The 23,425-nt window shown below is 39.7% G+C and overlaps 2 protein-coding genes across 3 annotated transcripts; both read left to right on the top strand.

Annotated features, from left to right (window-relative positions):
- The first annotated feature begins 581 nt into the window (after nt 1–581).
- LOC113036727 (capZ-interacting protein) lies at nt 582–15,913 on the top strand. Of its 2 annotated transcripts, none has more exons than XM_026193177.1 (6): nt 582–786; nt 12,441–12,524; nt 12,667–12,732; nt 13,288–13,356; nt 14,097–14,309; nt 14,835–15,913. In XM_026193177.1, the coding sequence occupies exons 1-6, from the start codon at nt 781–783 to the stop codon at nt 15,243–15,245; spliced, it is 849 nt and encodes a 282-aa protein (XP_026048962.1). In that variant the 5' UTR covers nt 582–780; the 3' UTR covers nt 15,246–15,913. The 2 variants fall into 2 exon arrangements, with proteins under 2 accessions (XP_026048962.1, XP_026048961.1); XM_026193176.1 differs by having other exon boundaries at nt 12,438–12,524.
- Nucleotides 15,914–17,169: 1,256 nt separating this feature from the next.
- Nucleotides 17,170–23,266, top strand: c15h3orf52 (chromosome 15 C3orf52 homolog). Its single transcript, XM_026193626.1, has 7 exons — nt 17,170–17,659; nt 19,289–19,360; nt 19,589–19,651; nt 19,949–20,081; nt 20,261–20,421; nt 21,860–21,930; nt 22,031–23,266. Exons 1-7 carry the CDS (start codon nt 17,585–17,587, stop codon nt 22,221–22,223), a joined length of 768 nt encoding a protein of 255 aa, XP_026049411.1. The 5' UTR covers nt 17,170–17,584; the 3' UTR covers nt 22,224–23,266.
- Nucleotides 23,267–23,425: the final 159 nt, after the last annotated feature.

The following is a 23,425-nucleotide window of genomic DNA, read 5'->3' as shown; positions in this document are numbered from 1 at the left end:
TTAGCGAATCATGTAACATTAGCTTAATGCTAAAATTTTAGGTTACTATCACATTCAGACAAATAATTTCATGTAGGCTAACGTTACCTACCTCTGTCTTTTTCTCGTTTCTCCTCCTCTTCTTTTCTCCTTTTTCTTCCCTGGGCACCTGACAGTTTTGGCCGTTTTGACATCTTGTGTTGATTTTTTGATGTGGTGACGTCCAAAAGGAACCATGATACGGGAAGGGAGGGGGCGCACCGTGCGGGGGGGGGGGGGGGGGGGGGGGGGGGGGCGTAATGTTGTAACAAATAATATTTCTATTAAATAAGCTTTACTTTGCATTTTAATTAACGTGGGATTATTTTTTGTATTTAGAAATAATAGTACCAACTTTTCTTTTTTTTTCAACATTTGTGGCACTGGCGTGGCGCCCCCTGATGGACGGCGCCCTTAGCATTTGCCTATACGGCCTATGCCACGCCCTGCAGCTGCCAAACCTGCAAGACAAAAGTAATTTTGAGTGACGGCAAAGTGCGTTTTATTTTGAAAGGCTTTGGGAAAAGTGGCATTTTCAATCCGACTGACTTGACGGCGTTGAAGGAGCCAAATGCGCGTGAAAGTTGCCCGCTCCTCCCACCTCCATGAGGCTGATTTGGCTCCAGATATAAACACAGAGTTTCTATCTACGAGCTACGCTTCTCCCCGCTCTCACCTTCCTCACAACCCAGCAGTTCGCTCCAAGAGGCCGAAAAGGAGAGAATTACGCAGGAGGGGACGGTCTTTTCCACATTCAACAGGATGGAGGTAGAAACTATATATATGACTCCGAGCGCAGTCGTTATGCAGCCCGTGCTCTGCAGCCAGATGTTTTTAACATTTAATCTGGTTGTGTGTAGAGACTGTGTGGTTGAAATTAAGGCATTGCATCATAGGAGAGTTTATTTGTGCTCAGTATTATTACTGGGATATTTGTGGGGGAACTGGGACTTGTTTGCGCAATGTTTTAACAAATGTTTGACCAATGGTTCATTATGAGCGTGTCCTATGTCTTTACTAAGATGATCATATAGTGTGGTTTGTGATAGCAATCAGCACGTGATAGCAGCGTGATGTGCTTTTAAACTCAGACTCACTTTTTGGATTTTTCTTTTTGTGTGTGTGTGTGTGTGTGTGTGTGTGTGTGTGTGTGTGTGTGTGTGTGTGTGTGTGTTTGAAGCATAGAGACTAAAGACACACCAATTTTAACCTATTTGGCTCTGTGTGTTTGAGCCTCCGGCTGATATGCTTCAATAACAGGTTTGTGGTCACAATTTAACAACACAACAGCAGTGTAGAGGAAGGAAACGGAACTCTTAGAACATCTTTCACCAGATGCTGTTTTGCCGCGATGGCAAATTTACAGTTCAAACTGCTATTTTATTAATTTTAAGTCTTCTGTAAGGACTTTTGGGGGTTCCTGCCACTTCTCAGAACCCAAACTTTCCTTTACTCACTTGTGCTGAAGCTAAAAGAAAGAACACGAGCTCTTCTTTATGGTATAGGAAGTCTGTTCAGTCTTCCCCTGCACTGTGTGCTCACAGGTTCCCGGCCTCCTCCCTGCAAAACAAGCTGTTCCCTCAGACATCATTATTAAGTTTTTTTTAATCTCATGTGGAAAATAGCAGAAATACCCCTTTTCTCCAACCACAGAAGAAGACGGAGAACAAAACCGATCTCACATTCTTTAGAATTGCTTTCGACTTGTTCACCTTGCGAGTTTATTCGACTTTTTGTGTAGCAAATAGGGACCACCTTCAAATCTTGAAAGATAAGAGCGTTTAACAAACAAGTATTTATGATTTGAAATACTTCCAGTGAAATGAAACTGTTAAAATAAAAAATAATCAAAAACTGAACTTTCATCCTGAAGCAAAGCTTTGATGTGCATTTGATGCATTTTCTGTACCCTCTAAAAAAACCCAGTGTGACTTGATTTGGGAGCCTGTGAACAGCATATAGACCCGGATATTCTGCTATTACCTGTCAGCAGTTTCATGGATCTATTGATGACTGAGCTCATTTGGTCTTTCCGCAATTACCACAATTAGTGAAGTGAAATTTGTCATCCAAGTGTCTTTAGCTTAGTTTTGGATGTCACATGCTAATGGTGGCCAATGTGTGGTTCTAGCATAGTCAAAGAATGGGTCACGGTCACAAATGTTGATTTACGTCACCGCCTTCAAGCCAGCCTAAGGAGAAGATTAACACATGGAAGTTCTTAAACTTTGTGTTTCCCTTCTAGGAACTCTAACTGTGTGTTTGTGTGTATGTGCACAAACACCTGAAAATTAGTACTGTATATGCATGTGTGGTGGTTTTCCTCTCATGGAAAAACATCCCCACAGCTGGAGGACTGAGTATTTGAGATAGCATTGCCAACCATATGGCATGCACATTTATTATGTAATCCTAAGTAAAGAGACCAATAACACAGAAACTCAGTCTGTACCAGCCAGACATTTGCTAATGAGTTAGTTTTTCCACTTTTGCATTACAACAACATGTCTTTTTAAATGGTGCTCGCAGCGCTGCAGTCACTGGTACATGTAGTCCATTGTCAAAGGTTGTATACTACAACTACAGACGAAAAGAGTAAAAAAAGAAAGAAAATAAACATGTATATTCCCGATCACCATTAAACTTGGTGACTTTTTTACTTTCACATGCACCTGTGGCTTTATTTAAATTCAGTTTTATTTAACTCGAAATCACAACAACAGTCGCCTCAAGGTGGTTAATGCTGCAAGGTAAAAATGGTACAACGATGCAGAACAAACCCCAACAATTAGACGACTGCCTAAGAGCAAGCACTTGGTGACTGGGAGAAGGAAAAACTCCTTTTTAACAGGAAGAAACTTCTGGCATTATTTATCTAAGCTCATGCTAATTTGCAAACAAAGGTAACAAAGGTTGTTACTCCAAGAATGTGTTGGAAAAATACTTCAGTGGATAGGTAGGAATAAAACTGGGACATGTACTGCTGACATTTCAGCTCAAAAATGGTTGGCAAAAAATAAATGTACTCATGCCTGTGGTAATATACCCTCGGTTTTTATCTGAAAACGGTTTATCTCAAAGATATCACCGTGAAACTTTCCGAGTTAATTACTTTCTCATTTAAAAATGCAAATGAGGTACTATCTCACTAAACATACGCTACACTCATTTGCATAAATGTTAGACAATGTGTGGTAAAATAAACCCATATATGTGTGATTTGGACAGTGTTTTTTTTTATTTTTTAATTCCTGTTGATGGGCCTTGCCTTGTTTTCCTAACCAGTGCTAATGTGCCATGTTTCAGTACACCAAATGAATGGTCCACTCTATAGCAAACATAAAACAGACACCTAACTGACCGTGAAACTCAGTGGAATGCAAAACACTAAGATCAAGGAAAGTGGAAGACACTGTGGCCTATCCTCTGAGTCACGGAGTCGTTATGGCTATATCTCCGTTTAAAGCACACACAGTGGGGTGTCTGTTCAATGTTTTGTGACTTTTACAGTTAATAAAATTCACTTATGTTTCCAAAACAGTTTTGAGCATTGTTGGGATGAGTTGGGTGACATTTGGACAAACAGCCAGCATCTTGTAGTTAACTTATGCTTTCTATAGGCTAATTACTTATTACTTATTTTAACTTTATTTTTGTTATACAAAAGCTTTGACTTCCAAAAGGATGTAATCGCAAAATAATTTCATGCAGAATCTTATTGCTCATTGCAGTTTTTCTTGATTATTTCACAATGCATGCAGTTTCCCTGGGGATAACAGTAACAGGGTGAAAATAAACACTTTTTTGGGGGGCCTAACTTAACTGTTGTTGACATGAGAGTTGGACTATGCTCATTACAAAAAAGTAACTTGCACTCCTTAAAAATGCTTAGATTCTCTGATAATGTTTGCAGTGCATGTTCCCAGATGAAGATGCAGATGCACTGTATGAATGAGTGCAATGATTATTGTCTGGAGACAATAATCATCCTCCTTAGTATGACAATAATCATACTAGGAGTCGGTGGCGGTTCATTCAGCAAGAAGTGAGCTGCAACAATAAAAGATGAGATGATCTAAGAAATGGAGTTGGAGGGGAAAAAATCAGAACTGGGTAAATTTATAATATTTTTCACGCCTGAGGGATGCACACAATGTGTTTGGTTGACAAATGGGCTTGATTCTGCAGCTGGCTGAAGCAGTTTAATTGTTCCCATCAGATGTGAAATTGCCCAAGTTTAATTCAAAGTAAGGCATTTTATGTCTCCTTGTGTTGCATATGTCTACTCTCTGCTTTGCTGCTTGAAGTTACTTCTCCACGTCGACCCTCATTATAGCACCTCGAGTCATAGGAGGCTATTTGCACCTTTACGACCGATCAAATGATTCATTAAGCCCCATAATCCTCTAAATGCTTTTGCTGCGTTTTACTGCAACACTTTTGTTCTTTTCCTAAACAATGTTGTTATTTGCAGCCCACACAGACCAAAAGGTTCTGCTATCAGGACGAGACTTCGTCAGAGCTAACAGTTCAAAGCAATGTGTGAAGCAGAGAGATACTGTGTGTGGGGTGGGAACTACAGAAGAGATAACGCAGAGGACACTGATATGTAGAAGCAAAACACGCATGTTGTTTGCCCTTAAAAATTACACCATGAACGCATGCATGTACACCATGAAGAAATCATTGTAATTTGAATGCTGGCAACACAACTTCTGGCCCAGCTTTGTTATTGCAGGCAAGTTCTTGAGATCTTCATCTTGACAGAGCTGACAGGGTACAAGTTATTGCAGTCAAAGCCATTTAAGTTTGTAAAGGCCGGGGGGGCTGTTTGTGCTGTCTTAGACATCTGCAGCTTCTCAAACATGCTGACTTTTCAGCGCAAAGTCTAAAAAATGTGAGGTACGTGCAGAAGGATTTTGAGAACAGTGAGCCAAACAGAGGAAGTGGAAACTACAAAAACACTATCATCATGAGTTTATACATTTCTTACAAATCTCCCTGCAGAACAGTTAACCCCTGCTACCTGCACCTCTTCAACCACCCTCTTCTAAATGTGGCATTTAGCCATGCTCTTGATTTCCTTTTTTGGCAGAAAGTAGTGCAAATGCAATAAATGCTGCAAGATGCACATAGTTTGCAATTGCCCTTTTTCCCACATCAACTTTTGCATTTTTCTTAAAAAGGAAAATCTTGCAACCTCTTTAAGATGTTGAATATTTATGATTTCATCATTGTTGCTTTATTATTGAATGTACTGTGTGAAAGGTATTGAGATTTTTAGGTTGTTGTAGCTTGGAAGACACGTGCATCCTGTGGGTTTGGGCATGTACAGTCATGTGAAAAAGAGTTTTCATAGCACTTCATGCAGTCTTGTAAAAATCTATGTAGGCCCAACAATTCAATATCTTTTTTCTGCTGTGGCAAAAATTCAAAGAAATTGTTTTCTGTATGACTTTATCAGTCTCTCGCATCGCTGTGGAGGAATTTCGGCCCACTTTTCTTTACAATGTTCTTTGAGTTTTGTGGGCATCACACCAGCGTGTTTCTGTCAGGCTGATGTTTGGCCATTTCATTACAGATTTTCTGGGAAGTTTGAAATGATCGTCCTGTTGAATGACCCAGATTCGGTCAACCTTTAGCTGTGTGACATATAGCCTCACATGTGACTCAAGAATACTGCGGTGTACATAGGAGCTGCTGTACGAGTCAATGACAGCAAGATGTTATCTGGCTGCAAAACAAGACCAAATCATCAAAAGTCTTGTGGTTTGTTCAGTTAAACTTAGCAAACCTAAACTGTGCCACCATGTTCTTTTTAGAGACTTTCTACTGCCAGTAAAATTATGATTCAGTTTAAACGTTGTAGCAGGCTGATGTTGGGCTAACCTGTCCACATATACTGTTTGGAAACCTAATCAAATTTTTATAAATTCACTAAATAAGATTTGAAACTATCCTTAGTTAGTGTAGAACACAGGTGACATGTAGATACTACTCGGGTCTCTGTGGTTGTGGTAGTAGGGTAAAGTCAAACTGTAAGGTTTTCAGTTGAAACACAAATGACATCCTGCTGTACAGGGTGGTTGTTTGTTGCACAATCTCCGGTCTGAAAGCCTTAAGTTTGCTTGAAATGATCTAGAAACGCATGCAGTTCAACTCTCATTAGCAGAATATTGTGGTGCCAGGAATGGAGTTAAGAAAATGTTGGGAAGAGGAAGTGGTAGAGTAGTGGAAAAGTGGGAGGATAGATTGAATTCCCAACAGAAAGAAATCATGGGGAAAAAATAATGTTTTATTCACAAGCAGCATATATAATGTCACTGTCTACATCCAGTTTCATACTTATGTGCCACTTCAAATCCCTTTACTCCATCACTACACTATTCAGGCTATTGCCAAAATATGATCGCTATGCCTGAACAGATCCCAGATCCTCTGGCACACTGCAGGTACCATGTAATTAAAGTGACTTCACTGAATGATGTCATCCCGTGACTGTCTGTGTTCTTTAGTCCACAATGTCAACCATCTGATTCACTATGCTGATGGCTTGTCATTGTGCTGTTTGGATCAGAGTGAATGAGAATACCAGAGCCCTGTGAGACTCACTAAAGTTTTCCTGAATAAGTTCAAATGTTTGGGAGCTGTAATCTCTACCATGAGCTGTTCACATATTCTGGTAGCTTTTGTTTCTCAGATTCTTGTTAAACAGTGCATTCCCACATTAACAATTTCTTAATCAAATCGCAGTTAAAGTCACTTGGGATATTGATATTGTTGGTGCATTTATCACATTTGAGAAAAATGTGTTCTGGCCTTCTGGGTATTCTTGGGAAAAATAACTTTATCTGCAGCTTTCTGTTCTCGGGTCATTTGGATTTGTTTTCCTTTTCTCTGGATGCTTATTTAATATTTGTCTCCTCAGTCGACAGTGTTAGGCTGTGTCTGCAGTACCTCCCATTTCCCCGGAGGCTGCAGCAACAAGTGAATGAGTTTGTCCATTTACCTCATCCCTCTGATTCAGGACCTTTTATAACACTAGCACACGTAAGTGAAAACACACAACGGTGGTGCCAGTAATGGGCAGTGGAAAACTGACATATTCAGATGAGGTCTGGTCCAAAAACACATCATGTTTTCCTGGAAATGCAGCTAGCAAGAAAGTGCCTGTCTGTTCTCTCGCCACTTAACATGTGTAGGCAGAAGGGAGCTGCTAACTGTGGTGGTTTTCCCCCTGGCAGAACACGCTGACTTGTGAAAAGTCTGCAGACTCAAACTGAAGCCATTAGGCTTGGTGAACCTATGGAACAAAGTCTTGCTGAACAGCTGTGTGCTGTATTTATCTTCACTTTCACCGATCCACACCCTGAGGCTCGCCAGTTAGACATTATTAGGAATGAGAGTTAAAAGATCCTGCGCCAGACAGCACCTTTATCAGCTCCTTTATGTACATGGCTTCTTGCTCTCAGACAATTGCACAAGCAGATATGTTTAAGATTTACGCAGACTAACATCATGTGCTTCTTCTCTCCTGCCTCTGGAAATGGGAATCACAGGAACGGACAATAACTGGTTTTGTGTGATCTGTGGTCTCTCTGTTCTCCTTCTGCTAGTCATACAGTAAACCTCGTGTCTCCATCCACAGCCTAAAAATTAAGGCACTGGTTAGCAATAACCTTTGTGTCTCTAAGCACAGCCCACAGAGAAAATGTGGAATTCGTAGATAATTTTCTTAGCAATTTCAAAATATCTTTTTAGCGCAGTATATTGATTTTAAAGAAATTGTAGCACCTTAATTTCTCAGTTAGTTATTTAAAGACACTGTTAAACCTCATAGGTAACCATAGAAACGTCTTCCTGATGGCAAACGGGAGTCTCCAGTTTTGGTCCCACTGTTAGTACAATTTTACTTTTTCTAATTTTCTCACTTTATCTATTGATTACTCTAGTAGATAATATCCACATTTTTCCTAAATCTCTTCAGGTGCATTCGTGTTTGACCCCAACCCTGTGACCACCCAGCAGAAGTGATATTTGACTGTTTGCCGTGCTCTTTGTATATCAGGGTGCCCCAACATCACACACTCAGATAAATGAGGATTTAAAGTATTTGATGTGACTGCATCAAATATTTCCGTTCTCACGGGCAGTGTTAACTTGGCAGCAAATTTTGATTTAGTTATAATCATAATTTAGTATCTAAATTCCTTATTTTTTTTTTTTTTTTTTTTTTTTTTTTTTTTCCCCATTTACTCTAGTTTTAGTTGACTAAATATCGTAACATTATTGTAGACTGGCTAAAACGAAGTGTTACAAAAGTTACAAAGCGTCTTATTTTCCTTAAATCAAAAGTGTAATGCGTCTACTCTTATTATCATCCCATGTGTTGACATTTTATCACGTATTCATGAGAAACAGGGAGCATGGGAGCTTGCCTCCTCCCGCTCCATTTGTCGGCGGCAGATCAAATTCATGTCTAACCTTACGGCACAAGGAGAGTACTTCTGGGTCACTTCCAAACTCGTCCCGCCTTTCTACACAAATTGATGAACTCTGATTGGATTTTGTCTGACCAGAACATTTTCATCTTGTTTTTATATGTCTACGCAAGTGTGAATACATTTTATCATAGTTTTTGTCCTTGTGCATTAGTTTTTATTTAGTTATCGTCAGGGGGAAAAAAGCTTGTTGATAAAAACTATGACTAAAAGAATTAATCAACGAAATTAACACGGCTCATCCATTAAGTACTGTCCCAGCATGACTAAAATGGTGACGTTACATCTCAGGTCAAAACTGGTCACCATATGACCACAAAGACTCAGTTTTATTGATATAGCGCACATTATATTATAAGGTAAATATCCTACAATAATAGAATTCAATGAATGGATTTTGTTTCCAAGTATTATACAGGTTCACTCTGACAAAACCAGACAAATTGAACCTTTTTTTTTTTAAAAAACAAAAACAAACAACTAAATCTTAGTGAATCCTCTTACATGGTGTTCTCCGGAAGTATTACAGCAGCCATGATGTTTATCTAAAATCTATTTAAATTGTTACATGGTAAATATGTTACACTGTCATAGATATCCTCTCCTTACAAAGCTGTGGTGTGAGCAGTACATTGTCTACTCAGTGGCTATAGTTCCTGATGTTCTCACTGTCCACTCGATCGATGACTTCCCCCCCCCCCCCCCCCTTGGGGGGGGGACGAAACCTTCTTTGGATAGAAAGCCAAACAAAGACATCTAGACAATGTTTGAGAAGTATATTTCATCAGTGGCTTTCCTTCACACCTTTCAATTTCATATTGTTTTACAAACTCGACTAGATGTCAAAAAGACTGCAAAGCTGGTGGTTGTTCAGTGTGGAGATATTTGCTGGGGTGGGGGCTATAGTGCATATGTCTGCTTATATTATTGCGGTCAGTCATTTACTTAAAGACGATACACTTTACCTCTGATCCATTAAACGCCAGTCTTACTGAAAGCATCAAAATGCAGCTATTGAATGGTAAGAACACTTTTAATTTGTGCAAAAGCGAACCTAAATGAGCTATTTCCAGGAAGCTTTCTTGGATTTAAGCTGGGCCTGGTTTTGTGTGTGTCACACATGGGGCAATCGTGGCTCAAGAGTTGGCAGTTTGTCTTGTAATTGGAGGTTGCCGGTTCGAGCCCCGGCTCCGACAGTCTCGGTCATTGTGTCCTTGGGCAAGAAACTTCACCTGTTGCCTACTGGTGGTGGTCAGAGGGCCTGGTGGTGGTCAGAGGGCCCAGTGGCGTCAGTGTCTGGCAGGCTCGCCTCTGTCAGTGCGCCCCAGGGTGGCTGTGGCTACAATGTAGCTTGCCGTCACCAGTGTGTGAATGAGTGGATGACTGGATGTGTAAAGCGCTTTGGGGTCCTTAGGGACTAGTAAAGCGCTATACAAATACAGGCCATTTACCATTTTAGAAGGCATTTCCTTTTTTAGATATGTTCAATTGCCCTGTATGCTAGATTATGGTATGTTTCAGATGTGGTCTAGCATGTCCAGGGACACACTCTCTTAGGAGCCGGGGGGTTACAGAGTAGAGCTGTGATCCAGGAAGCCTACACAGCTCTGGTGCTTTTTCCCAGGCCTAGAGCCCCAGAAATAGTTTGCCCTGCTCATAGTGAAACATAGTTTCCCACTCTTCCACTGAGCTTGGGGTCCCACCAAAGTTAAGCATGTGTAGTAGTGATAACCCACCAGAAGCCTTTTTGTCATCTTGGTGACACAGTTGATGAAGCTATATGTGTTCATGAGCTGAGAGGAAAAAGATTTTTGTCACTGGCGTTGTTAAGATGCACTTCATTTTTCATAAGAGTGCTGACTTTGTATCTGTAAAATGTTGTGAAACTCAAAGCTGATGAGAAACCTAATAAAACCACTGTTTTTACGTCCACAGACAGTATGTCGCATGGTCTTGGGTGTTACCTCAATATATGCAAGACTCTAGTTTTAAAGTAACTGCTGATGTGTTGATAATACACGTCTTGGATATTTTTACATTATGCATGAACAGAATTACATTTATCATCTTATATAAATGCGTATTAAGTGTCATTAAATTCGGGAGTTTTTATGGAGCGTGACATTTATTTTCGTTCCACATGAAGAAGCTCATTAAAGATAAGGGCTTACATAAAAGAAGGATGAAAGAATAATAATGCACCTCCAATTAGTTCTTATGAAGCTGTGCAGATGTTAAATAACTAACACTCCTAGACCCTCTTGACATTTACATATATCAATTTTACTTTTATTTGCTTCTCCATATTTTAATAATTTGTAGTATTTTTCCTGCACATAAGCAGTTTCAATTTTCCAACTGCAATCATGACTTTCTTCACCTAAAACATCAGCGCATAGATATACAAAACAAAGAGTTCCACTTCCTGTCCCCTGCACGTGTTTTGACTTTGTTCTCAAGGAGGCATTTGTTTTTGAAGGACAGGAAATAGTTAAACAATTAGAGGTTACAAAATAATGGCATGACGAGTGGGTGGTCACTTGTAATTATTATTTATCGTGAATGACAAAAGAGATTTCAGGAAAAGGGCTGGCTCTGGATTAGAATGCAGAGAAATGTTATGAGAGGCACTGCGAGGCTTGCTGGTGCCATTACGTATTTGGGTGGAGGGAGCAAGGTGGTGAGGTCATGCTGAGAACAAGGGGGGGGGAAGGAAAATAAGGCGTGTGATTAAAATGTGGAATGTGTCTATCTATGAAGCCTGGGAGATCCATGTTTTCATGGGCCACAGTTCAAAATGTGCAAGGCGGGTGAACTGCGAGTGCACACCCAGGAAATGTGACTGGAATCGCAGATGTGAGGAGAGGCACGAGCTTTTTAGTGGTCAATAAAAGTATGATGGTAATGAGATGTAATATGAAAGCCACAAAGAGACAAGGAGGGGTCCCAGAAGCAGTGAATATAATGCAAACCATTAAAAGGCTGCATCATGCACTGGAATTTGCACAGTCCTGGCATAACTTCGACTGCCAACTTATGCAAACAAATAGCTCAGCTAATGCACGGTTCCAATACTTGGTATAACATGCACCTAGACCCTGGGAAAAAAACTAGTACTGATGTTGTTTTTCTCAATTTAGATTTAGGTCTGACACAGTCAGCAAACTTATTACTTAAGCCACGGTAGAGTGGAGTTACTGGCCATCAAAGCAAAGTGCGGAGGAGGGATGTTTAGCAATCAGCTTGGGAATAGTGGGAGAGACTGAAAGTAAAGCAGCCAAGAAGTGATAACAGTTTGAAGCAGAGGACAGGTCCCTCCTGTCACAGGCTGCAGCGTGATGTGGAACAGCTGCAGAGACCGAGCGAAAGAGGGGGGGGGGGGGCTCACTTCCTGTGCTTTCTAGATGAGATCCTCTAAGGACCTGACTAAACCGGCACGCTGATGGAGTCTTGTTAAGAAGAAGGAAGCGAAAAACTTTTTTTTTTTTTTTTTATTTAATCTTAGAACATGATTTGTGTTCTGCTGCCTTCTGCACATGCCATGTTTATTAAAATGGATGATGTTTTAGCTCTGTTTGTTCAGCAAGTTACACCCCTTTGTTACAACATTCAGCTTAGACAAGTAGGGGGGGTGTAATTAAAAGTGCCTTTCAGTTCCACAGTTTGGTTTCCATGACAAAGTCTTGATGCACTATTATGTTTAAGGTTTTGATTTTTTCATGTTATAGTATATACACACTATATAGAAATATTGCTTAATATTATCATATTATTCACTGTTCTTGTGTCACGATTGTGGAATTGTCATTAACCTTTGAAGTCTGTGTGTGAAATACTAAAACTAATTATTTTTTTTTTCAGTATATTTAAGTTTTCATACAGTATTTTTCACTTTTTCTCCTTTTTTCTTTCTTTCAGAAGAATTCTCCATCCAAGCCGTCGGTGGCTGAGCTGGCCGGAAAGTTCAAAGGTCATATTCTTCCAATACCCAACTCAAATGGCGAGGTAATGCATTTTATTTGTCCTGTATAACAAAACAAAAGTCTATAAACATGTATGTCCGTGCAGAACATTATTCAAATATATGTGCTTTCTTAAAGGAAGCAGTTAGTGAATCATTGCTCGTTCTCTTCCCTTAAATTTGTAGCCTCGAAGACGACCTCCGTGTTCCCTGAAGTTGCGAAATCAAACGGATGATAACGACGAGTCAGATGTGAGTCACCGCGTTCGTTCATTGACCCGCGTGTTACGTTTGGCTTCTTGAAAGTCCCCAGAAGACAGACTTGGATTTGTTTACTGTGCATGTTCATTGCAGCCTCACAGTTTCAACATAGTGGGTAGTGTAATGTTGATAAATGTGGTATTTTATTATTTGTGTTTTTGGTTTTCTTCTTCTGCCTCAATCATTGGGAAAGGCCTGTTGTTTTTCCTCCCAGTAAAATGACAACATGCCAAACAAACTACGCAAATCTATCATTGAGTTATGGGCCAATAAAAAGCACAACAGAAATGTTACATAAGCATAAAAAACAATAAAAATGTATATTTTGTTAGTAACAAAACTGAAATATGTTTAAATGTATATAACAATTCTTAGCATCTGGTAGGACATATGCCTTAATGGGCTACTTTATAAGAAAAAGCGCCTTAAAGCACAATCAACCAATGCTCTTAGTAAATATTAACTTTTGATAAATATTAGCTTTTAGCAAATATTAGTTGTGAATCCACTGTATGTTTGTCTTTCATTAACTGTGTTCTCTGGCAGAAATCTGCTGTTCCACCAAATCCCATTAAAGTCAAGCTGAAGAACTCTGCCGTCATTGAGAAACTGCAGGTTGGTGCAACACATGGTTCATTGGTGAAGGAGGGGGGGGGGGGGAAAAGCTGCAAAGCTCACTAATGATGGGTTATTGCAGTGAGTATTCAGGAGTCTGTTTTTTTTAAAGCATTACTGCCACCCGCTGTTCTGTTTTCACTGGTGCCTGAGCCGCTCACATGCAGGGAGGTAAAAGGGGAGAGGCTTGTGCCTTATGCAGCAATCTGCACAGATTAATGAGCTAATTGGATCACAGACTACAGAGGTTCTGGCGAGGCTTTAACTTGCTACTTGAGTTCCTTTGGTTTGCAATTTCACACGGTGGGCAGCCATGGGACAAAAGGGCTGCCGATTCTCCCTCTTTCTTTTCTCTCCGGTGCAGGTAGGACATCAGTTGGCGGGGTTAATTTGTCGGCTATTTGTAGCACTTTGATTTTTCAAGGACAGACTTATAGCAGTGACATTTTAAAACCGGAATGTTGTAGTTGTACGCAGAGCAATATCAAGTAGGTAGGCCTGTAAAGTAATGAGTTAAATTCAGTTTTCAAAGAACGATGCTCACGTTGTGACTGGAAATATTATTTACACATGTTCAAAGAAATGCTAGAGTTTAGTTTCTGCTTCACCTAATCTCCTTATAAAGCAAGTTCTGTGTTTCAGTAAACTGTTATTCTGGTATGTTTATAAGTTATTGAAGTTTAAAATTCATGGAAGAATTTTAGTATCTTGGCTTCAGGATCTTCCCTCCTGCCCTTCAGGCCAACCTCGCTCTGTCACCCACTGCTCTGCTGCCTTCACCAAAGACTCCAGAGGTGAAACTGCCACAGGCACCGCTGTCCCCCACCATGCCCTGCAGCCGCCTGAGCCCTCTGACTCCCACCCTGCAACCCTCGCATCAATCCAGTGAAGAGGAGGAACCCATCAGCTTCGACAGCCCTCCTGAAGGGACCCCATTGCCAAGCATCAACAAGGTGCTGTGTGCTTCCTCCTTATAGTATAGTTAGGCTACTTTTATCTTATTACTTTGAACTTTCAGAAGGCCAAAATGCACCTTACATGACACCTTTAACTTTCTTTTATGTTTCGTGGTGAATTTTGTGTGACTTTTGTCACAAAATGACCAACATGAGTTGCTGTCACATTGAAGCCCCGTGTTTCTCACGCTAATTGCCGAATAAGCTGTGATACCACAGCCAGGTACATTTCCCCCCCATCCCTACTGACGTGCTTCTCAGTGGGGGTTCTGCAACGTCTGTTTAAACAGGCCGGCCTTGGATAAGCTCAAGCAAGATGCTCCTGTAGTTCATGTGTGCTCCTGCTGGGTGGATTGAGGATGTAATCCCCTTAGCCTAGTTAGAGTCCCTGGGTGTCATTTGTTTGGTGCTGTCACGCATATGCTGATTAAACCTAAACAGTTACTTGCATCATTTAAAGCTGAAAACCTGCACACTCTTACAGATGTAAAATTAATCCTTTTGCTTATTTTTTCCACACAGACCCGCGCACGACTGTCATTTAAAAGGCGACTGCCCACAAGACAGCACAGGAGATCAGCTGGAGAGGAGGCGGAAGGCTTCGGGAGTGGACTGTCCCCATGTGAACTGTGCAGCCCAAAAGAAAATGGGGTCAAGAACCAGGTTTTGGACAGCCCATCAGAGGAAGCTGAATGTAGTCTTAAAGAAGCTGAAAACAAGGAAGGGGACTGTGAAACTGCAAACGCTGAAATGACAAAAAGCGACCACGACAACAGGGAAGACATGGAGCATGAAGCAGAACAAGACCGAAGCTCTGATGCTTCGAAGGAGGAACAGCAGGCTTCAGAGCCTGCCGAGCAGAAAGAAGGTGACATTAGGGCAGAAGAAAGGCAGGGAGAGACACCTCAGGAGGCAGATGAAGGAGGGAAGTGAGAGGGTGTGAATGTTTACATGAAAAATACCAAATATATGAATAAGTTATTCAGTGCTTTTCTGAGAAACTGTTAGAGAAATACTCCTCCTTAAGAGTTATTTTATTCAGGTTTTATCTCTTTATATCAGCTCTTAAGTCCCTCTGTCGCCTACTACTGGCTGATAAGTTAAAAAACAAAACAAAACACTGGAGAGTCATGAGAAGCAGCTGCTTGTGCACATGGAAATGAGTATGGCAGTTAATGCTGTATTCCCTGAGCACAGGAAACATCCATCATGTCGTACCAAGTCTGTAAGACTCCTGTTTTATAATTTTCTTTTTTAATGCAAATGTTTCTTTGTCGAAATGTCAAGAGTGCACTTCCATATCAGGAGTACCTGACACATCCACAGAAGTGTTTAAAGCTACCACGTTGTGGGTTGGTAAGAGGCAAAAATGTATTAGATAGTTCATATATATGTAAGCAGATATATAAATGCTTTGACGTCATACCAAAGTACTTTAAGCAAAGTATGTAATTTTAACTTAGTTGTTTTGTTATTAATGTATGTTGATCTATGCTTGTCTTTTTATTTTGTATACTTCAAAATATAGAAATCACAGTGCTACTGTGAAATCATGCACAGAAATGTTAAGAAAATAAACTGCTTCTTTCTTACATAACGAATACCTTTATGTTTTGTTTTTTCTTTTCCTTTTGTTGGATCGTCATGTATCAGTGAATATACCACATCCAAAGAAAACTGTTTTCCAAGGAATACAGGAGGGTCTTGAGTTGTTTTTAGCCAAAAAGTCAGAGTTTATATTAAGACACTGTCATTAATAAAGGGAAACTGTACTATTGACCAAATGCAGAATTGCCCCTATATAGCGCTCTTACAATTTCTATTTAGAATTCATGTCAGTAATGTTAATGTGTGTAAACTGTTGACTAATAGTGTCATTGCACCAATTAACATGAGACAAACTGCTTCTTGGCGATTAGCATTAGTCCGTGAAGTTAATGTAATTTTCTGCATTGGCTTTCTCTATTTTCAGCTTGAACAAAGCTGAGAATAAATGGAAAACAAAAGCCAGAGGATACTCCTTTAAGCATTAACAAATACCAAGAATGTCATCTGACATGTCTAAAAAAAAAAAAAAAAAAGCTCCTTTATTGACACAAAAGGCGTGACTTATACTCACCGGACACTTTCACTTAGATTAGGTGCATCTTATTATCTTCTTATCTTATTATTTTAGCTTTGTGTCATGGTGTAACTCTGAATACTTTGGTTGTGAGGGGTGGAGTGGCCTTGATATGGCCTGCACCTCACTGGATATTTTTATCTTTGGACCAAAAGACAGCTTATCTGGCACAAACAACCATGCCGCGTTCAAAGTCACTTTAAATCAGATTTCTTCCCTATTCTCATGCTCAGCTTAATCTTCAGCATGTGCCTTGTCCATGTCTAACAACACTGAGTTGCTAACAAGTGTACATAAGAATGCGTATGTCGGCCTCTGGTGGTAATCCGGAAGAGGTTACAGTAATTCCTAAACCTGTTTCAGCAGTGGAATAAAACTTATCTTCAATGTGTAAATATCTCGTTTATTTGTATCGACCGTTTTTGAAGTCGTTGTTCAAGTCAAATCACAATAATAGAAACAACAACAACAAAAAAACAGCTTTCTGAAAGGTCATAAGTTCACATGATCCGAACCACTGATAAACTGAACCACTCCTGCAAGGACAGAGTAAATATATGGGTCATCAAGAGATAAACCAAACAATAAACGTTATGTGGAGCCATGCTTTGGTTAAGCAAATACTTACGTATCATAAAAAGCACTCGAGCGCATAGCTGCCAACAGATTGAAGAATACTGAAAAAAAATCACGTGGGCTGCAAAGAAAAGCATAAACAGCAGTGCTTACGGGTACATCTGCATTATATCTAACTCTGTAACGTAATTCAACAGAGAAGCTGCTTATCAATCACGCATTGGTGTGCCGCTGGCCAGCTGTTATAACGTCATGAGTCCTTCCAATGTTTCCTCCCAAGTTTCGAAGTCGCGCCGCCTCTCCGCTCCACCGAAACTTCAAGACTCACCTGTCAGACTTGAGAAGGACACGCAGGGAAGGAAGATTTCGTGGCTCGTCTGAAGAAAAGCTTTCCCAGAAGCTGTCTTGAGTAACGATGTGAAGTCACTGACTGGTGTTATTCAGGAACTGTTAATATACTTTGAGAATCTCAGCTGGGACGTTAATGTCACCGCGGTCAGCTTGTATTTATTACCATTAAAAGTTGAGGCGCATAGGCACTTCCGGGTTGGAAAGAATCTTGCCCAGGATCACCATGGTTGATATTCAGATGGAAATGTTGAAATCCCAAGATGAATTCGATGGAGCACCGGTTTCACGTGCTCATGGGGTGAGTAAATGGTATAAATATGTGAAATTCTGTTTAATGGCATTCTTATTTTGAATAATAGCGTTATTGGTCATGATATTTTATGAAATACTGTCTGTATGTTTAATCACCTTGTAATAAGTCCTCCAGCCCTCTCTGTGCGAATAGAAAGTAAAACAAAATGCTCCTTCTTTCCTGTATACTCTACTCTGTAATACTACTAAAATTATACTAACGTCTTATGTAGACGGACGAGTTAATTATGTATTTTCATACTGTGTGTATGAAGAGCAGGAATGCATTAACAGCATGAAATGAAGGAGCCCACATGCTCCTCCTGTGTGCTTGAGGGTGTAACATGGCTTAGGATTCCAGTCATAATACAGACTCAATTCTTGAGCAACTTTGTTTTCACTCATTGATGTGAAAGTTTAGTTTAAAGGATCAAAAACCAGTTTTTGAAATCCAATGAAAAGTAGCTTCAAAACAAAAGTAATTCTATTCAAGTGCTTTTAAATGTGAGGAAAATATGACCCAAACTCACAGCTCAACACAGTATTGAGTCATCACTTCACTTCTTTATATTGTGCTTCCAAGGAACTGGATTTTCTTGTATTTCTTAACTGTCTCGAGCAGTACTTCTCCACATTTTCTGAAGGTCTTTCAAAGTATTCTTTGGACATTGGCTGCTTTTCCACTCATTTTCAATCCAGTCCTTCTGCCTAACTAATTTAAGAGATTTTTGGGGGGTTAACACTGACCTATGAATCATTCAAGCATAGAAAAGGCAACTAACTCAAGGGATGAACCAGTGTTTTCTCTACAGATAACATATTTAAAGACAACAACAATTTTAAACTGCATCTTGTGCTTCTAGCAGCCTGTCACTAAAACACACTCTATGAAAAATGCCAACAATAACACAGTTTAACAGGCATGAAATAGTACAAGGTGATTCTGAAAGAGCTGTTAACTGAAAACATGGAATATCTCAGCATGATGTGCAGGGTGTCCTTATTAAATTGAGGAAACTGGGAAAGTGGAGGACAATCAAGAAACAGCAGGCATAAAAACTACCTACAGCAGATTATTATTATCTTAAAGTCACGTCCTTAAGAAATGAATACAGAAAAGTCCAGTTTTGATCCACCATGCAATACTATCTGGAAACTGTCTTGCAGTGGCTTCATTTTTCAGCGTGACCGTTATCCCAAACACTCTGGTACCTGGATAGAAAACACACACACAATGGAATACTGTCAGTCATGGACTGGCCTCCCTGGAGTATGGACCTCACCATTATTAAAGCAGGGTAGGATTAAACAAAGGCAGCCAACATCCAAAGAATAGTCCTGAACATCCTTCAAGAAGCCTGGAGATCTATTCCTTTAAAGAAATGGGAAGAAAGCATCCTAAGAGAGTTGTGACAAAGATTTAAGGTGGCCATAGCAAATATTGATTTTCAAGCTTTTACAAATTTGTAAAAACTCTGTTCTTCCCTTATGTACTCCATGTTCTTTCTATTCTTACTCATGTTTCAATAAATCACTGCACCTTTGTCCCATTTTCCTTGTAAAATTAAAAAAAGAGGGAGCTGGCTCAAGAATTGTGGTATCTTTTATAAATATCCCCAAATTTTTCACCCTCTAGGGGACATGTGTTACATATGGTGATGCCAACACGAATTCCAGTCCAACCGAAGCAGAGAGTCTCCTGCAACCCGTAAGCAGTTTTCACTAAAGTTGTGCTCTATTTATTTTAAACTATTATTTTATTATCTATTACAGAATGAGAACTACATATTTTTGAGTATGACCTTTCTATTTTTTGAGCAGAAGACAAAAGCAACCGTAGAAGGAAAAGAAACCTCTCACTTTCCCTTCTTGACTTCTATATTTAGTGAAGGAAGTGAGCAAAGTGATGATGCCATCTTTTTTTGTGTCCTGCTAGAGAAATGGTACTAATGGAGTGCAGACATCTTCATGTGATGTAGAGTCTCAAAAATCTGGAAAGGTATGAAAGGTGCTTTTTTTTTCTTGGGTATTACCTCTTGTGGTTTGGAATAAAGAGGCATTATTTTTTGGTATTTGTCCCAGTTTTTTATGTTTTCATCTTAATTTAATTAAAATGAATTTTGATCTTTTGTTTTTTTATGTGAATGACTGAAAAAATGAATATGTGTATTCTGAATTGGTGCATGTTGGGAAAAGGTTTGAGTGCCTGTATATTAACTGACTAGAAATCTAAGTTAATGACAAACCTGCTGCCTTGTAAAGTGTATTCCATTTCATTATTTATATTATGTTCTAGGACTGCACTAAGCGTGGGATAAAGAAAGAGCTGAATGAGAAAGTCTTCTGGGAAATTAGATTATGGATGGTCATAATATTCATCCTCATTGTCATCATTGCAGTGATTTTTACTTCACTGGCTATATGTGCAGGTAAGGTTATGTTTTTTTTACTTGTTAGTGCTACGTTGTGGCGCATTCATTAAGATGGAAATGAATGAAATTTAAAAAAATATAATTTATGTTATGTGAAAGCATGAATATTGCAGGGAGCTACAATGCAGCATTTTTAACTATTCGAATTTTTCACTCACTGATTTCTCTTTGGGCAGCGATCCATCAGGATGAGGATGACATATTTGACCCTTCATCGTTTACAGTCATTCAGAATTTCCGTGGGAGCTTCCAGATGCCAAACCAGGTCTTCACAGACGAACTCGCCACCAATTCCTCCAATAAAAGCCAAACACTGGCTACAGAACTAGGAACAAAGGTTGGACCACTTATAACTTATATTTTATAAACGATGTACTTGATCTGTTCGTGTTAGCTGGTTGTATTTAGAACTTGCTACATACTCTGTATGGACAAAATCACTGGGCCATCTACAGATGACACCTGCTCGGCTATGGAAACCCATACTGTGATGATCCTGGAGTGCAGTTTTTGATTTAATGTTAAGGTCAAGGAAGGTTTTGGAACTTTGCATTTAGTCAGAAGAACATCGGCGCCTCAGCAGTCGGTGACCCTACTCTGCAACGTTACCACCGGTATCTGTGGTCTACCCCTCTGTGGCTGAGTTGCGGTTCCTAAAAACTGTTTTAAGAAGTAAATTATGGATGGTCACTCTAAGTGGTATTAACTACGTTAATACCACTTAGAGTTAAATGTGGAAATTAAACTTTAAGAGTTAAGGGAGGGGAATAAATTTCACAAACTGGCTTGTTGCAACTGCATCCTATTACAGCACTACGCTTTTTAGAACAACTCATTGTTTTACAAATATCTGTAAAGGCAGACTCTCAAGTGCTGGATTTTTCTGCACTTGTGGCAATGAGACTGAAAACACCTAAATTCAAAGATTAGGAGATCTGGCCCAATTCGTTTGTCCTTATAGTGAATGTACAAAATATCTTTTACAGTGGCTATATTAGATTTACTGGCAAACAGTGTAGCATTGGCTTTTGCAACCATGGTGCTTAGCTGGTGTATACACGGCGCAGTCCACGTGCCCTTGTTATATAAGGCAATTCAAGGATAGTTAATAGCTACGTTGTAAAAGAGGGTAATGTCATAGAAGATGTGCCGATGTCTGCACACTGATAGTAGCAAAATGAGCCAAAGTTTCATGGTATTCAGCTCAGTAGTTTTCTGTGCAATCCACCTGCAATGCACCAAAGAAACGAAACAGATGAATGACAACATTCCAGTTCAGGTTACAGCATGTTTTTAAGATAAACACAGTGATTGTTATTGTTTCATTCACTATGAATAGTGGAGTAACGATCCCCCCCCCCCACGGGCGCACACACACACACACACAAAAAGAAAGAGCAGTATTGTCCTGCAGGTTTTAGATCTCACCTTGGGTCAACACACCTGAATCACATGATTAGTTCGTTACCAGGCCTCTGGAGAACTTCAGGACATGTTCAGGAGGTAATTTAGCCATTTAAATCAGCTGTGTTGGTTCAAGGACACATCTAAAACCTGCAGGGACACCGGCCCTCGAGTTGGAGTTGCCCACCCCTGGTTTACACAAAACCCCAAAAACCTGTGTGTGCGCTTTATGCTTTCATCTTCTTCTGAAATTTTAATGTAAAAGCAATTAGCATTAAAATTGAGCTGAGAGAAAGGTAGGTAGGGGAGTGCCAGGCAAAACAATTTCCTGCTAATGCTTTCTCTTGCATGCTTTGTTCTGCCCCACCCAGCTCTCTGACCTCTTCAAAACCTCATCTGCACTGGGGCGATACTTCATCAACGCAGAGATACGCGCTTTCAGGTAAATACGCGTCACACTCAGAATTTATGAACTGTGTATTTCGGTGAAACCACTGAATTTTGTGCGTTAAACTTCAGAAATGTTTAATCCTCCCCCGCAGGAACGGTTCAGTCATTGCTGACTACAAGCTGACATTTCACATGCCTGAAGAGGAGAAGGATCAGCTGAGGAATTTTACTCTGAGCAGGGAGATGGTGTACAACGTGTTCAGACAGTTTCTTTATGACCAGGAATCTGAATCGGACCCAATGTTCATTGACCCAGCTTCCCTAAAAATGGTTTTAGGAAACTGAGGACAAGAAGTTTACAGCGAGACCAGAAAACCAGTTCTTGGTTTCTTTTTAGTTTTTATGAGCCACTAAACATCCGTGATGTCACGTCGATGTCATTGTTTTCTCATGAGTCTGCATATGAGACGTCTTTACCACAGGAGGCTACATGACCATTGTTGCGCCACCCCGCAAGTAATGGTAGTCATGTGTGTGTTTGTGTGTGGGATATTTTTTTAAGGTTAAAATATAACCTATAGTCAAACTCACAAAAAATGGAAAACAAACACAAAAAACATATTTTTATTGAAAGAAATACATTGAGATATTGTACTTAAGATTTCACTGTGTTTTACTGTTCATAGTTTACTGCATTTACATGTCAGTTCTTTAAGTTCCTCGACTCTCACTGTGATATTTGTACATAAGAAAACTGGTGTATATTTGTAATGGAAGTATTGAATTTATCTGTGCTGTTATTTTTGGGCTTTGCGACTTCATTTGCAAAGCCCTAAAACACAATTCAATCAACAGTTTAATAGGAAATGAACAGGAAAATGAGTCATTTGCTTATTATTACATAAAGGCTGCGCATCCCTTATAAACTGTGCACTCTATACACAAATTGTTTTGTGTACTATAGCACGAGAACAGTTTTATTGGGCAAGCAAATAGTTGGGACCCTGTTTTCCCCTTCACTGTTTGTTTTGGTAGTTGAACACTAGGGGGAGCATTTTCCACCGGACAGTTGAGGGATTTTGTCTCTCTCTTGATTCCTTTCTCTGGCTCAGTTTGCAGAGAACGGGAATTCACATTGTAAATACTACAGAGCAGGGAGCAGGTTATTGCAACGGTTTTGGCAACAGTTTATGTTGTATGTTTTTAATTTATTTTTTGGCTACTGTGTCAGTGATTATGTCTGTATGTCTAAGATGACAGCTGTAATAAATGTTTGTATTTCCAAGGATAGTTGCTCCACACCAGACACTCAGTTCTCTTCACTTTAACTTGTTGAATTTCCAAGAATGTGTTTCCCAAATAAAGATATTACAGTCATTCCTTTAAAAGGCTAACCCCTTTTTACAACTGATGCAATAATGCAAATACTTATATGTGATTTAACAACTGTGGTGTTGCTTCCATGGAACTTACATTGCATCATTTACACAGCTGCACATTTCACTAAAACAAATTTTACGTCAGCAATTTTCTCAAACGACAAAAGA

This window comes from Astatotilapia calliptera, chromosome 14, assembly GCF_900246225.1.
Source record: "Astatotilapia calliptera chromosome 14, fAstCal1.2, whole genome shotgun sequence".
Lineage (NCBI taxonomy): Eukaryota > Metazoa > Chordata > Actinopteri > Cichliformes > Cichlidae > Astatotilapia > Astatotilapia calliptera.
The sequence above is the reverse complement of the archived record's forward strand: the minus strand, read 5'-3'. Positions and strand labels throughout refer to the sequence as shown.

Coding starts and splice junctions, on each gene's coding strand:
- c15h3orf52 (XM_026193626.1), top strand. CDS start 17,585: ATGGTTGATATTCAGATGGAAATGTTGAAATCCCAAGATGAATTCGAT. Junction 19,652..19,948: donor AGTCTCAAAAATCTGGAAAG/GTATGAAAGGTG, acceptor ATTATGTTCTAG/GACTGCACTAAGCGTGGGAT. Junction 21,931..22,030: donor GCAGAGATACGCGCTTTCAG/GTAAATACGCGT, acceptor CCTCCCCCGCAG/GAACGGTTCAGTCATTGCTG.
- LOC113036727 (XM_026193176.1), top strand. Junction 12,525..12,666: donor TACCCAACTCAAATGGCGAG/GTAATGCATTTT, acceptor TTAAATTTGTAG/CCTCGAAGACGACCTCCGTG. Junction 13,357..14,096: donor CCGTCATTGAGAAACTGCAG/GTTGGTGCAACA, acceptor CCTGCCCTTCAG/GCCAACCTCGCTCTGTCACC.